At 38.5% G+C, this 13,832-nt stretch overlaps 2 protein-coding genes across 2 annotated transcripts in view; one reads left to right on the forward strand and one right to left on the reverse strand.

Annotated features, from left to right (window-relative positions):
- Positions 1-13,832, reverse strand: part of SGCD (sarcoglycan delta) — a 1,096,788-nt gene that overhangs the window by 872,341 nt on the left and 210,615 nt on the right. The gene's annotated exons all lie outside the window — the stretch shown is intronic.
- Positions 2,774-3,085, forward strand: LOC112587037 (histone H4-like). Its single transcript, XM_044947416.1, has one exon. It carries the CDS (start codon positions 2,774-2,776, stop codon positions 3,083-3,085), a length of 312 nt encoding a protein of 103 aa, XP_044803351.1.

Genomic DNA, 13,832 nt, shown 5'->3' on the forward strand with positions numbered 1-13,832 from the left:
GGTCCACTGCAGTACCAACCAATGACTGAGCAGGACCACTAATGGTCATTTATTGACAGTTGGTCGCTTGGGGGAGGGGCCCACTGCATTACTGACCAATGGCTAAGCAGGACCACTAACAGTCCCGGGGTTACTGCTGCCTGGTAACAGGGTGTGGGGTAATGGCACATACTAACAGCTGCGTGCTAAGGGCTGCGCACAGCCAAGCTCTATTATAATATCACTCATTTGCATCTATCCAAGAATAACCTCTCAGGCTTCCAAATTACCACCAGGGTCCTGCCATTTGTCATACAATATTATCATTTTCTGTCTATGTCATGCTGCAAAATAGACAAGAAACTGCTCTTGCCACTTCATCCCAGTTGGTCCCTCTGCCACAGGTTTCCTCTTCCCTATGCTAGATGATAAGTCCACAGGAACTCAGGAACTCAGTACTTTTTTTGTCTTTCTGTTTCCCAGAGTTCAGCCTAAGACTGGCATATAGTAGTCACCAAATATAATATTTATTGAATAAATCAATAAACTAATCAATCCATCCTCCAAAATAAGTAATGAAGCAGAGTTTGAAAAGGTAAAGGGGTAATTATGAAATAAGAACAGGAAAGGAAAATAAATCAGTTTCTCATCCTTCCAACAATCTTGTGATTGGTGCTGAACTGACTGCTACAAAGAAAAATCTATTTTAGAAGATAAGAGAAATGTTGGTAAAGTCCTGGAAAACAAGGTTTTAAATTACAGCCACATTTTGTCCTTTTTAGTGTGTAATCTCTAAGAGGGTTTATAATACCAGCTTGTGCAATGAAATAGTTCACCTGGCAGATGAATCAATAAATACAAATTAACAACAATAATTAAGGAGGAAAAAGTAGGCAGGAGACAGAACTAGAATTGCTAAGTAAACTCCATTTGAGGCAAATCCCTGTCCGGAATGGAAGTTTTATAACTTTGGTCCTGCTTGTTGTATTATAATTCTTTTTGATAGTAGAAAAGCACTGCGCAAAAAGTGGAAAAGTAAGTGCTCGTGTCCCAGCTCAACTATGTACTAGGAAGGAACTTAACTTCTTTGAACTCACATGTCTTTGCCTGCAGTAAGAAAGGATTAGATTGGATGGTGTTTAGTTCCACTTCCAGCTCCAAAATTCGATTCTGATATGTCTTATGTTCTTTTTAGTTCTCTGAAAGTGTTAGTCACTGATCATGTCTGACTCTTTGGGGACCCCATGGACTGTAGCCTGCCAGGCTCCTCTATGCATGGGATTTCCCAGGCAAGAATACAGAAATGGGTAGCCATTCCCCTCTCCAGGGGAACTACCTGACCCAGGAATCGAAGCAGGGTCTCCTGAATTGCAGGCAGATTCTTTACCAGCTGAGCTACCAGGGAAGCCCTGGTTCTCAGAACATCTGCCAGTTCTCTGAATATCTGCCAATTCACTGTTTTCTGAAAACAGGAAAATGAATTCAAACTGGCTAGTGTTTTGTTAGTGTTATCTAAAAATAAACTTCAAAATAGGGATCAGGAAACTACTCCATGGAAGCAATGCATATCAACAAGCTAGAAGCTTTTTACAAGCACCAATTTCAGCCTTCTTCTTCATCTCTTAAAGTATGTGTTTCAAACAGGAAAGATAATGAGAGACCAGACATACTTATTTACCAAGCTGAAGAAAAGGAGAAAATAAAACATGGAAATTGAGACAACTGTTGACTCAAGGGATCACAAAAGAAAGATGTCTCAGAAACTAGATCAGAAATGGAAATCCAATGGCTACTGGCAAGTAATAACGGGATCTAACCAAGGATTAATTATCCTTCCTCTTCCACTACTTTGTTCCTATTAGGAAGAGATGAGGTAGATAAGGCAAGTTTGGTGTTCTAGAAGTATATGGCCTCACTTTCCTGTATAAACTACATCATATCACTTTACCCATTTATAAGCTCTGTTCTGGCTATCTATATTTACTGGTAAATTTCCAGGAGACCAGTGTTATTATTTCCTTTTTCTCTTGCTTAAAAGAAAGGTACATTCATATCAAAATGCTTATATCCTGAGCAAATATATTTTTCATTCTTTTGAGGGGGGTGAAATATGAAAGAGAATCACCTGAATAAAAATTTGGACCATTCCTAAGATGTGGCCATCTGGCAAATGCCTCGAGGCATTAGAATTCAGTTATGAGTTAGAGATCAAGAGAAATGTAGCCAAAAAATATAACTCAAACATATGCTCTTCCTAACAAAGTAAATAAAACCATTAATTCCTACTTTAAGAGAATTCTCCTCTGCAACCAGACACACTGAAAGAAGCCCAAGGGCTCTTTGAAAAAGTCTTATTAGTGGTGACATTAGAAGAGCTCTGGCCCTTTGCAAAAAAGTAGGCTCTTCATTGGGAATAAATGCATCTCACTGCCAACCTTTGTAGAGGTGCACACCCTTGGCCATCTTTCCACCAGAACAGATTTGCCACATGAGAGAAGAGTGAGTTCTCTACTGAGGAGCTATCTTTAAGCCTGGCATATCAGTATTTCTAGGAGCAAAGTTGCCAGTGATCTTTTGTTTGCTATTTAGAAAAGTTTACTTTCCAGTTGACTGGGATGCTAGTGATGTTTCCATTAAAAACATACTTAACTCTCAAACCTCAACTTTGGTCAATAACTTTATTCTAAGTAGCAAAACGTCTAATGAGAAGAGCAAGCCTTACATCATTTATTGTCTATGGACAACACCATACGACCAGCTTGTTAATTGCTATTGATTTGCTCCTCGGGAAGCCATGTCCGGACGCGGGAAAGGCGGTAAAGGCCTGGGGAAAGGCGGCGCTAAGCGCCACCGCAAGGTTCTGTGCAACAACATCCAGGGCATCACTAAGCCTGCTCTCCGCTGCCTGGCTCGTCGTGGTGGTGTGAAGCGCATCTCTGGGCTCATTTACAAGGAGACCCGTAGGGTCCTAAAAGTATTTCTGGAGAACGTGATCCAGGACGCGGTCACCTACACCGAGCACGCCAAGCGGAAGACTGTCACCGCCACCGATGTGGTCTACGCTCTCAAACGCCAGGGCCGTACCCTCTACGGTCTCGGCGGTTAAGCTTTCCGATTTGCCCTCAGGAGCTTGATTTTTTTGTACCCAACTTGCATTCACTCTTCACCAGTCCTGCAAGGTGGGTCTATACCACTAGCAATCTCATTTGACACCAAGGGAACCTCCTCAAGTGACACTGTTCACCCAGAGGAAGTCAAGGTCATCCCTCTCAAGTAGTAATGGGTAACAAATTCTCCATTTGGCCTTGAGCAAACGGAGTTCAGAGGTGAGATGTTTTACCAAAGATCACTGCAAACAGGAGGGGCATATTTCCAGGGGTTAGAAGATAAAGTTATGGCCAAAATGTCAAATTCAAAGGCAAGCAGTGTTTTACATGTAATGACTGATTTTACCTTCATTATATGAGACTTGGAACTGCTCAATACAGATGTACTTTAAATAAAATTAAAAAAAAAGTACAAGGAGAAAAGTGAAAAATAAATTTAAAAAATAACAAAACATTACCCCCCCCAAAAAAAAATGGGAAAAATAAAAGTTATAAAAGAGCAAGAGGGTCACAGTTTAAACAACAGCAAATAGAAGGAAGCCAAGCAATAGGCTGGCTAGATAATTATAGACAAGTCATTTCACTTCCCTGATTATCTTTCAAAGATTCTAGAATGCACATATTCCTCCTGTGGACATCTGTAAGAAGCTTGTAAAGTGACAACACTGAAATCTGAAAAAGTCTGAACGTCCCATAATTGCAAGCTGTTACTATTACCAACGTTCCAATCCCGTTCAACTTCCTTTCCCTGAAATTCTAAATGTAAACTTGAGACATAACCACAGCCAACTTTTCAAACTTTTCTCAACAACAAGGCATCCTCTGTAGCCCTAATATTACAGATCTCCCAGAGGTAACTTGAAAGAAACAAGAAATGAGGTTGGAAAAATGAAGATCAATACAGACCTGATGTTCATAATAAATCCAAGTTCAATGTGGGACAACTCCTAAACCCTATCTGTCAAAAAGAAGATTATCACCGCCCATGATAACCAGGAAAGTAGGGCCACCTGTGGTGAAAACTCAAGATCAGTGAACTCTTGTCACACTGTACTAAAAATCATAATTTAAGATTTTTAGAAACTTTAAAACACTAATCACCTAAAATATAAGCAGAATAAACCCGTTATTTCTGAAACAATTTATATCACATCCAACTTCTGTTTTGTCTTTTGTTATCACTTCCTCCCAACACCACTCCCCCCCAATTAAAAACAAACTTAAATGGGGCTCACAGGAAGTAACAGGATTCTGTTGGAAAACAGTAAAAAAAAAATGGCACATGTCTTCTTTGTTTTCAGGGTATGTCTGTGTATACATCTCTGCATGTTTCCCACTTGCTAAGAACTCAGTTTGTACAATGAATATATGGCCTTCAGGGCCTTGTTAAGAGAGCTCCTTAACCAAAGATAATTAATTCTGTTAAGTATTTTTCTTTAACACATATATAAAGATACCAACCACTTATGTCCAAGGGGAGCTGCCATCTCCTTCTGCTTCCCTCTGTCTTCCATATACCAATTCTGGCACAGTACCCACGGGGCAGTCAAGGTGGGACTCAGCTTTCACGCCCGAGGAAGTCTTCCCAAGCCTAGTTTTGGAACTGCCACCCAACATTATGTAACATATATTAAATGTACTCATGTCTCACTTTAAATATGTGTGTATATGTGTGTGTGTGTGTTGCTACAAAGATTTTGCAATGTTTTAAATAATTCAGTTTTTGAACTTTGGTTATAAGTAACTCATTTTTTCAGGGATTATTAAGAAGTGAGAAAATCTAACTTACAAACTGTTTTCAAATGTAATATAATTTTTCAGAACTTAGCATGAAACAAAATGTGAAACCGGTACAATATTATGTTTCACAAACATCTTTTTAAATTTTTCATTTTATATTGGAGTACAGCTGATTTACAATGTGGTGATAGTTTCAGGTGGACAGCAAAGGGACTCAGTATTCTCGCCCTCCCATCAAGGCTTTCACATGACATTGAGCAGTTCTTTGTGTTATAAAGTAGGACCTTATTGGTTATCCATTTTAAATTAGTGTGTACATGTCAAAATTTAATTAAATATTGGTTAATTTTGATTTTTCATATTTCATCTGTAGCCACTGATTTATACATTTTTGTCCATGCCCTGTGTCTATTACTCTCATCTTCAGGGTCTTATATGTAGTTAACCTGGGTTTTATTTTATTATCATATACTTAGGCATGTATTATTTAAATCATGCACTCTAAATGAGGGAAATTATACCCCTAAGAGGATGAAAACTGGTTACTGGGGAATTAAAAATCTTACTAAAATTGTGTATGAAGCACACATATACAGATAGAACATGAACAGTAGATCTGTAATATAAATTTCCATGGAGTAGGGGGCAATTAGAAAAAAAAATTCTAGAAAAGCTCTTGGGGAGCATAATAGCAAAAAGGCTGAGAAATACTGCTTTGGATTATACTCATGTGCTTTATATACATCTGTTTGATTTTCCTAATGCAGCTGATGCTATTTAAGAATAAGGATTACATCTTCTAGTTTTCCTGAATGTTTATACCACCTGCTCAAAGGTTCCAACTTTTTTTTATTTTCCACCCTCCTGAGAAAACATTGCAGTCTAATTTTATGCAACTTTGAATTATGCAAATCTGAAAGAATGTCATAACAAATACCCAAGGTTCAAAATGTGAAATAATGCACATTTCTTCAAACTAAAAATTTGACAAGAATTGCCTGGCTTCAAAGCTGGTAAAAGCCACATGAATTGATAATCAAGTTTCCTGCCAGGTGGTAGCATTCTAAGCATAGAAATTCCTTCTATCTTTTGTAGGGGACAAATTATGTGTAGGAGAGGGACACTTCTCTCCAACAAAATAATTGTTTTCATTTCAGAATCTATTGAAGAATACATGCAGTGACTCAATATATAACTATTATGATTATATTTGTCTTTATAATTATATATAGTATATAACTATAAAAAAATTATATATACCAAAAAGTAAGTTTGGAGATGCCTGAAAAAAATCTGTGTAACTATTACACATAAACTTATACAGCAGAGTCTGTTTTGGCCATTAAATTATCATGTTCACTTTTCTTTATTGCCTGTGGCCAAGGATTTGGCTATCACTGTGTCAGGGCTATCTGCCATGTGGGATGCTGATTTGACTAGACTTCAGGCTACATGTACCACTGGGGACAATCAGCAGAAGTGAGAGCCAAGAAGCACACCTTAATGTCATCTAGAACACTGGGCTCTCTGCACCTGGCCCAGGGCTTGGCATATAGTAGAAATGAAAATGAATTACTCGTTAAATGGATGTAAGATCTTGGTCACAGCCTTGCAGTAACACTCGATGCTGAAAGGCAACCAAATGCCTATTGTAATGACAATATATAGCCCCATTTATTACAGAAAGACATTTACAACTTCATCAAAACGTGATGCCAAGCCTGTTGACGGGCTCCCAGTACACTGTGAAAACCATAACAGTGATATCAATATAAGGCACAATACTGGGAAAGGAAGATCCAAGTTCAGGTTCCCTTCCATTCACTCTCACTGAGACTTGAGGCAAGTCACTTGTGTCTCTGCACCCTGATTTGCCCATTAATAAAATGAGGGCATTGGATAAGTGGCCCCAAAGGAGTTTGAAATTTTATGAGTTTTATGCTAAATAAAAGCTTATCAGCAATTTCTTATGGTCTGTTCTGTTCTGGGTTTGAATTTCCAACCTATATTCCTGAGCCCAATAAAGAAGAATCTGTTTTAAAAGTCCTAATATTTTTGCCTCTGAATTTTGCATAGTAAGCAGAGACTAAATTCCACCACATGTTTACAATGTTATGGACTTAGATCATTTTAAAAAAAAAAAGGTACCTTCACATGTAATTCAATGCAATAATCATAAGTTTTGCCTAAAGAAAGGAATGACAAATTCCTGAATTTAAAGGTGCTTATAATTATTGAAGAAACAAAAACTAGGTATATAAAACAATCACATAACAATAAGTCATGATATCTATTTAAATGCTTAATTGAATGAACTCAACAGCAAAAATATAAGGTACTAATTAGTGCTAAGAGTGGTCAAACTGGGAAAGGTCAATGTTTACAGAATTTCTGAAAAATTCAATGAAATCTCTTCAGTCCTTTATAGACTAGACTCATCCCTAACTTGTCCCTTCACCTGGGTAACCATTCCCAGTTCCTTCCATCATTTTTCTTACATGAACCAACCTGGTCTGGACTCATCCCATCTCTCCTCACTACCTTCATCCTTGTTCAAAACAGGTCAGTCAGGACTAAGATAAACTGGTTATCGTGTTCCTTTCCAAAGGAAATTAGTGTGAACAAATGAAAGCCATGTAGTGAGGAAAAATACATTCAACACTACAATCTGGCTTCCAAATTGTGCTTAAAATACAAAAGCCATATGAGTTGGAACAAAATGACTTACTCTGTGGTTACCATGCACCGAGCAGGCTGTACCACTTCATCTTGGCACTGTTTGAAGAAACTCGTCCTGAATACCATTTGGACAGAACCCAAGGTGTTCATGCCCCAATGAGAAGCACAAATCATTAAAAGAAAAATGTGGAAAGCAGTTTTCCCACTGATGTGTAATTTCTCAATGTTATCGCCAGCACAGAGAAATGCTTTGAAGGTGAACAAAAGCTAATATGAAGCACTGCAAAAAACACTAGTGGTTACATGTTAATGCACCTACCCTCTCTGAAGTTTCCATAGTGTATTCCTATTCCTCTACAATACCATCTGTAGAGATGACATGGTGCTTAGACACATCTGGGATTTCACACAAGTATGGCATCTTTTCATGCCCCTAATATGGTGAGCGCTGCTGCTGCTGCTAAGTAACTTCAGTCGTGTCCAACTCTGTGTGACCCCAGAGACGGAATCCCCGTCCCTGGGATTTTCCAGGCAAGAACACTGGAGTGGGTTGCCATTTCCTTCTCCAATGCATGAAAGTGAAAGTGAAGTCGCTCAGTCGTGTCCGACTCCACGACCCCATGGACTGCAGCCTACCAGGCTCCTCCGTCCATGGGATTTGCCAGGCAAGAGTACTGGAGTGGGGTGCCATCGCCTTCTCCGAATATGGTGAGTGCAAGAGTCCTCAAATCACAAGTTCGTAAAATTCTTGTGATTTTTACACAAGAGAGGTATTACCAAGGGAGGTATCAGTGCTCTCAAAGCTGGGAATAAATGGAGTTTCTGACCATACTTTCCATCTAAGTCTAATTATGGAGAGGACGAACACTTGGAAAGAGAAAGAGTTTTATGAACAAAGTCCTTAAGCCAGAGATTGAGTGGTTAATGTGTGGAAGGCTATTGCCCACCTCCTCAGACTGGGGCTGTCCCTTTAGAGAAGAAGCTGCAGGCAGTAGCTCAAGAGGTTGATCTTATGCGAGACCCTATAAGATGCACAGCACAACAGAGCTGGTGTGTGTAGTACAGGTGACAAAAGGGACACTGATCGGAAATCGAGCCATCCTATTTTTCCATGCCACATCTCTGATCTAACCCCTTGACATGATACTTTCAGAGTTTTAGAACATATCACTTTATAACATTTAGTGTTCCCATGGTGGGCACTGGCAGTAGTGGAGGAGGGAGACGCTCCCAAATGAATTCATAAGCAGAGAACATAAACACTGGAACAGAAGCAAGAGAAGAAAAACACAGGCCATTACATCGTAAATCTGACTGACAGAGGAGCCACTTCAGCACTTTCAGTACTCTCTATAAGACTGCCCAGTGGATGGGAGGTCGATACTAGCAGGTCTGAGCAAGAATCAGAGTATAGGAAAGATTGCGTTGACCAATAAGACATTAGTGAAAAACCGCAATGAACTTTTTGACTGATCCAGCATGTATACCACTCGGAACTTATCTGTGCCCAAAAGCTACTGAAGTCAAGAGGATGTTTAGATTTCAACCCATTTATCTTTGCTTATGATTTGGTCTTCTAAGGCAGGCCCAGGTAAAGGATTCTTCAGGGGACTACATTTAGCACACTCATAGAAGATTACCTTCTATAAACTTCAAGAATAAAATATAGAAATAAAGCTGGTGGGAAAAAGTTTTAATTTACATACAACAAGCAATATTTGAAAATGGCGGTCAAAATTGAATAAGCTGTATATCCTGAGACCCTAGAAATCCTGGATTTCATAGACTAATATGGGCTGTGGCCTTTCTATAAGTGGCAACATCACGTTTGTGATCACACAGGTAATGGCATATAACACATTGCTATTCAGCTGACATTTACTCTACTTATCTTTGATATGACAGCCACTGAAGTCAACTCTGGAATGGAACAAGCAGCTAAATACAAAATTAGACCCTCAAATGATCCTCTCACAATTTTCATGCATAAGCTGTATAGCTCCCCTTTTCGAGAAACAAAAACCAAATATTTATATAGCAGATTCTAAAGCAATTAAAGAAATAGAACATAAATGAATCATCAGGTTAAGGGAGTATCATCCATTTGACAGTGCACTACCCTAAAATTGGGAATTTTTTGTGTATGTGATTCATTTTCTCTTTTCCTACAAAGAGACAGATTACCTACCATTTATTGCTTTTTCCCTCAAGGAGGAAAAATCATTCTATCTGTAGGCAGTATAGTCCATCTTTTAGTTAGTTCTTTTGCACTGACTCACTCAAATTTGTCATCCTGGTGTTGTGCTTTTTCATGGTGCTTTGTGGATATTTTTTATTATCAGAACTGACATGATGTACAACCACCAAGCGACTATCTTGGCTAAAAGTCCCTGAGCTAGGGAGTCTAATGACCTTCTTTGGATCAAAGCTCAAGACTGACTTTCTTCCCTAATTTGACTTGTCTATCATCTAACTTATCTCTGCTGGATTTCTTACACTGCTTAATTTACTAAAATCTGTCACTAGAATTCTGCAATCTTATTATTTAAAAATAAAGAGAGAGAGAGAAAGATTTAAGTCTTTTGCGTTTTTACCTGAATCACTAATTCTTAAACTTCCATACTGGATAGAGGAACCTTTTCATACAGGATATATTAGGCAGAACTTCCATCTAAAAATGGGTAAAAAGGGATCCTGTGTTAGTTGAGGATACTGTGGAGAGAGGCTAGTCAAGTAAAGATGATGAATCTAGACCACGATCCCACAATTATTTCCCATCTTCAACCAACCACACCACTATAGATCTTCTACAGTACAAAATTTGAAAATGAATAATTCATAATATTATGCAGATTTGTTTTAAATAATGGTTAAACATTTTACATCTGAAAAAAATGAGCATACATGATATCATCAACCTACTCTAAATATGGCTATCACTTGCCTTTGACTCCCAGATTATTAAAACATTCAGTGCAGTGTAGTTCAGTAGCTCAGTCATGTCGAACTCTTTGTGACCCCATGGACTGCAGCATGCCAGGCTTCCCTGTCCATCACCAACTCCCAGATGTTGCTCAAATTCATGTCCATTGAGTCAGTGATGCCATCCAATCATCGCATCCTTTTCATTTCCTTCTCCTCCCGCCTTCAATATTTCCTAGCATCAGGGTCTTTTCTAATGAGTCTGTTCTTTGGATCAGATGGCCAAAGTATTAGAGCTTCAGCATCAATCCTTCCAATGAATATTCAGGATTTTCCTTTAGGACTGATTGGATGGATCTCCTTGCTCTCCAAGGGACTCTCAAGAGTCTTCTCCAACACTACACTTCAAAAGCATCAATTCTTTGGTACTCAGCTTTCTTTATGGTCCAACTCTCACAACCATACATGGCTACTGGAAAAATGAAAGCTTTGAGTAAATGGACCTTTGTTGGCAAAGTAATGTCACTGATTTTTTATATGCTGTCTAGGTTTGTCATAGATTTTCTTCCAAGGAGCAAGCATCTTTTAATTTCATGGCTACAGTCACCATCTGCAGTGATTTTGGAGCCCCCAGAAATAAAGTCTGACACTGTTTCCACTGTTTCCCCATCTATTTGCCATGAAGTGATGGGACCAGATGCCATGATCTTCGTTTTCTGAATGTTGAGTTTTAAGCCAACTTTTTCACTCTCCTCTTTGACTTTCATCAAGAGGTTCTTTAGTTCCTCTTCACTTCCTGCCGTAAGGGTGGTGTCATTTGCACAGCTGAGGTTATTTCTCCCAGCAATCTTGATTCCAGCTTGTACTTCATGCAGCCAAGCATTTCCCATGATGTGCTCTGCATACAAGTTATATAAACAGGATGACAATATATGGCCTTCACGTACTCCTTTCCCAATTTGGAACCAGTCCATTGTTCAATGTCCAGTTCTAAATGTTGCTTCTTGACCTGTATACAGATTTCTCAGGAAGCAGGTAAGGTGGTCTGGTATTTCCATCTCTGGAAGAATTTTCCAATTTGTTGTGATCCACACAGTCGAAAGGTTTTGGCGTAGTCAATAAAGCAGAAGTAGATGTTTTTCTGGAACTCTCTTGCTTTTTCAATGATCCAACAGATGTGGGCAATTTGATTTGTTTATCTGCCTTTTCTAAATCCAGTTTGAACATCTGGAAGTTCTCGGTTCACACACCGTTGAAGCCTTCTTAGAGAATTTTGAGCATTATTTTGCTAACGAGTAAGATGACTGCAATTGTATGGTAGTTTGAACATTCTTTGGCATTGCCTTTCTTTGGGATTGGAATGAAAACTGACCTTTTCCAGTCCTGGGGCCACTGCTGACTTTTCCAAATTTGCTGGCATATTGAGTGCAGCACTTTCACATCATCATCTTTTAGGATTTGAAATAGCTCAGCTGGAATTCCATCACCTCCACTAGTTTTGTTTGTAGTGATACTTCCTAAGACCCACTTGACTTTGTACTCTAGGATGTCTGGCTCTAGGTAAGTGATCACACCATAATGGTTATCTGCACCATTAAGATCTTTTTTGTATAGTGTATTTTTGCCACCTTTTCTTAATATCCTCTGCTTCTGTTAGTATAATTAAAATATTATATTGTAATTTCATCTTAAAAATATTCACTCTCTAGTAGTAATTCATAAATTATCAGATTTTATCTTGAATTCCCTGAAAAAAAAATCCCAAATTTGCCTTTATTTGTTAAACTGTTTAGAGAACTTCATGTGCCCAATACTGGTAAGGACATTACTATTTTTGGCTAAAGTCTTCCATGAAAGATTCACAGTAAAGTTCAAGAGCCTCTCACTTTGTTAAGGGTCTGGAAAAACCTGGAAGAATTGTGCAGTAATTCTTGGAAACTGATACACTGATGACCTCTCTTAAAAGAGACACTCTTTTCTTGCCCTTGAAAGTAACTTCTATTATATATTCATCCCAGTCAAAAAGGTCTATAATCTTTGCTATGGTTCTTATAATCTTATTTTTCAAATGCATGCCATCCTAGAAGTGGCATTCTGGTGATTTTCAGAGAGATACTTAATCACCAGATAAAGCTCTCCCTCCATGATATGAGAATGTTCTCTGCATAAAGGCATTGTGGAAGAGCGGGTGAATAAAGGAGAAAATGATGGTTATTTATAGAGATATTTACAGTACTGTTCCATCAGGACCCCATTTGTCATCAAATATTAAAGAAGATCCCTTTGGAAAATGCACACTTTCTATCTTCTGAATGTTTGCTAAGCAAACCAACTGTTTTTAAGGTTTATTGGAATAAAATAGCTATGGGTATTACTGGCACTTAATGATTCACAGGCTGAAACTATACTTTCTTTAAAATGGAGAGGAGAAAATACACTTTCTTCTTTTAAAGACATCAGCAGGGGACCTGTCTGGAGCATCTGGAGGAGAATTAGAGACAATTGCAGACAGATTATCTCCCACCTTCTTAGAGCCTATGTTCACCAGATGATTCGCCTCAAGCTAATCAATGATTTAAAAATGAAATCATGCTTCCTGTGACCTTCATGAATGAAAAGGTTACTAATGATTTATCATCAGTAGGGTATGTTTTCTGTTATAAAACAGGTAGAAAGTCAGTCATCTAGTCTTTGCTACCTTCATTTCACAGGTGCTTATTGAGCACCTACTATGGTGTAAGGCAGACTGAATCCTTTGAAGTTTATAGTTGCCATTCGATGATGTAAGCAGACACCAACAAGACTATCTGTTTGGTGAAGTTGTCATAGTATAGAATTTGTGACTCTCAGTCCCAAGGAGTTCATAAATGATGCTTCCTAATTCCTAGATTTATCTGCATGTGTCCATTGATGAGTTATAGAAACAAAGCTCATAAGAAACTGAAGAACAAGCCAGTGAGAAAAATAATTGAATGCAGGGACCAGGGAGATGCACAGTGTATCCCAACCAATGCATTCTTAAGAATTATAAAGAAATAAGTTCAAACTCTCACTTGCTGTCTGACTTTATATAAATGCAAACTCAGACTCTCAATGTCCCCATTTATAAAATGGCAATCATACCTGATTTCACAAAATTGTGGCTATTAAGTGAATAATCTTTATGTAGTACTTATCACACATTAATTCAAAAAATATTTTCTGAGCACCTGTTATGTACTAGACATCATAATAAACACTGGGAACACAACAGTGAATGAATTGAACAATGGCTCTAAGGGCTTTTGGAGGCCACAGTGCAAAGAAGAGAAGGTTGATGTCCATCAGTACAGGGAGAGTTAGCCACATGCTCAGTGTAGGCATTACCTGTCAGGTGAGCAGGGTGAGTCCCGCCAAACATCCCTC

The sequence above is a fragment of the Bubalus bubalis genome, chromosome 9 (genome assembly GCF_019923935.1).
Source record: "Bubalus bubalis isolate 160015118507 breed Murrah chromosome 9, NDDB_SH_1, whole genome shotgun sequence".
NCBI lineage: Eukaryota > Metazoa > Chordata > Mammalia > Artiodactyla > Bovidae > Bubalus > Bubalus bubalis.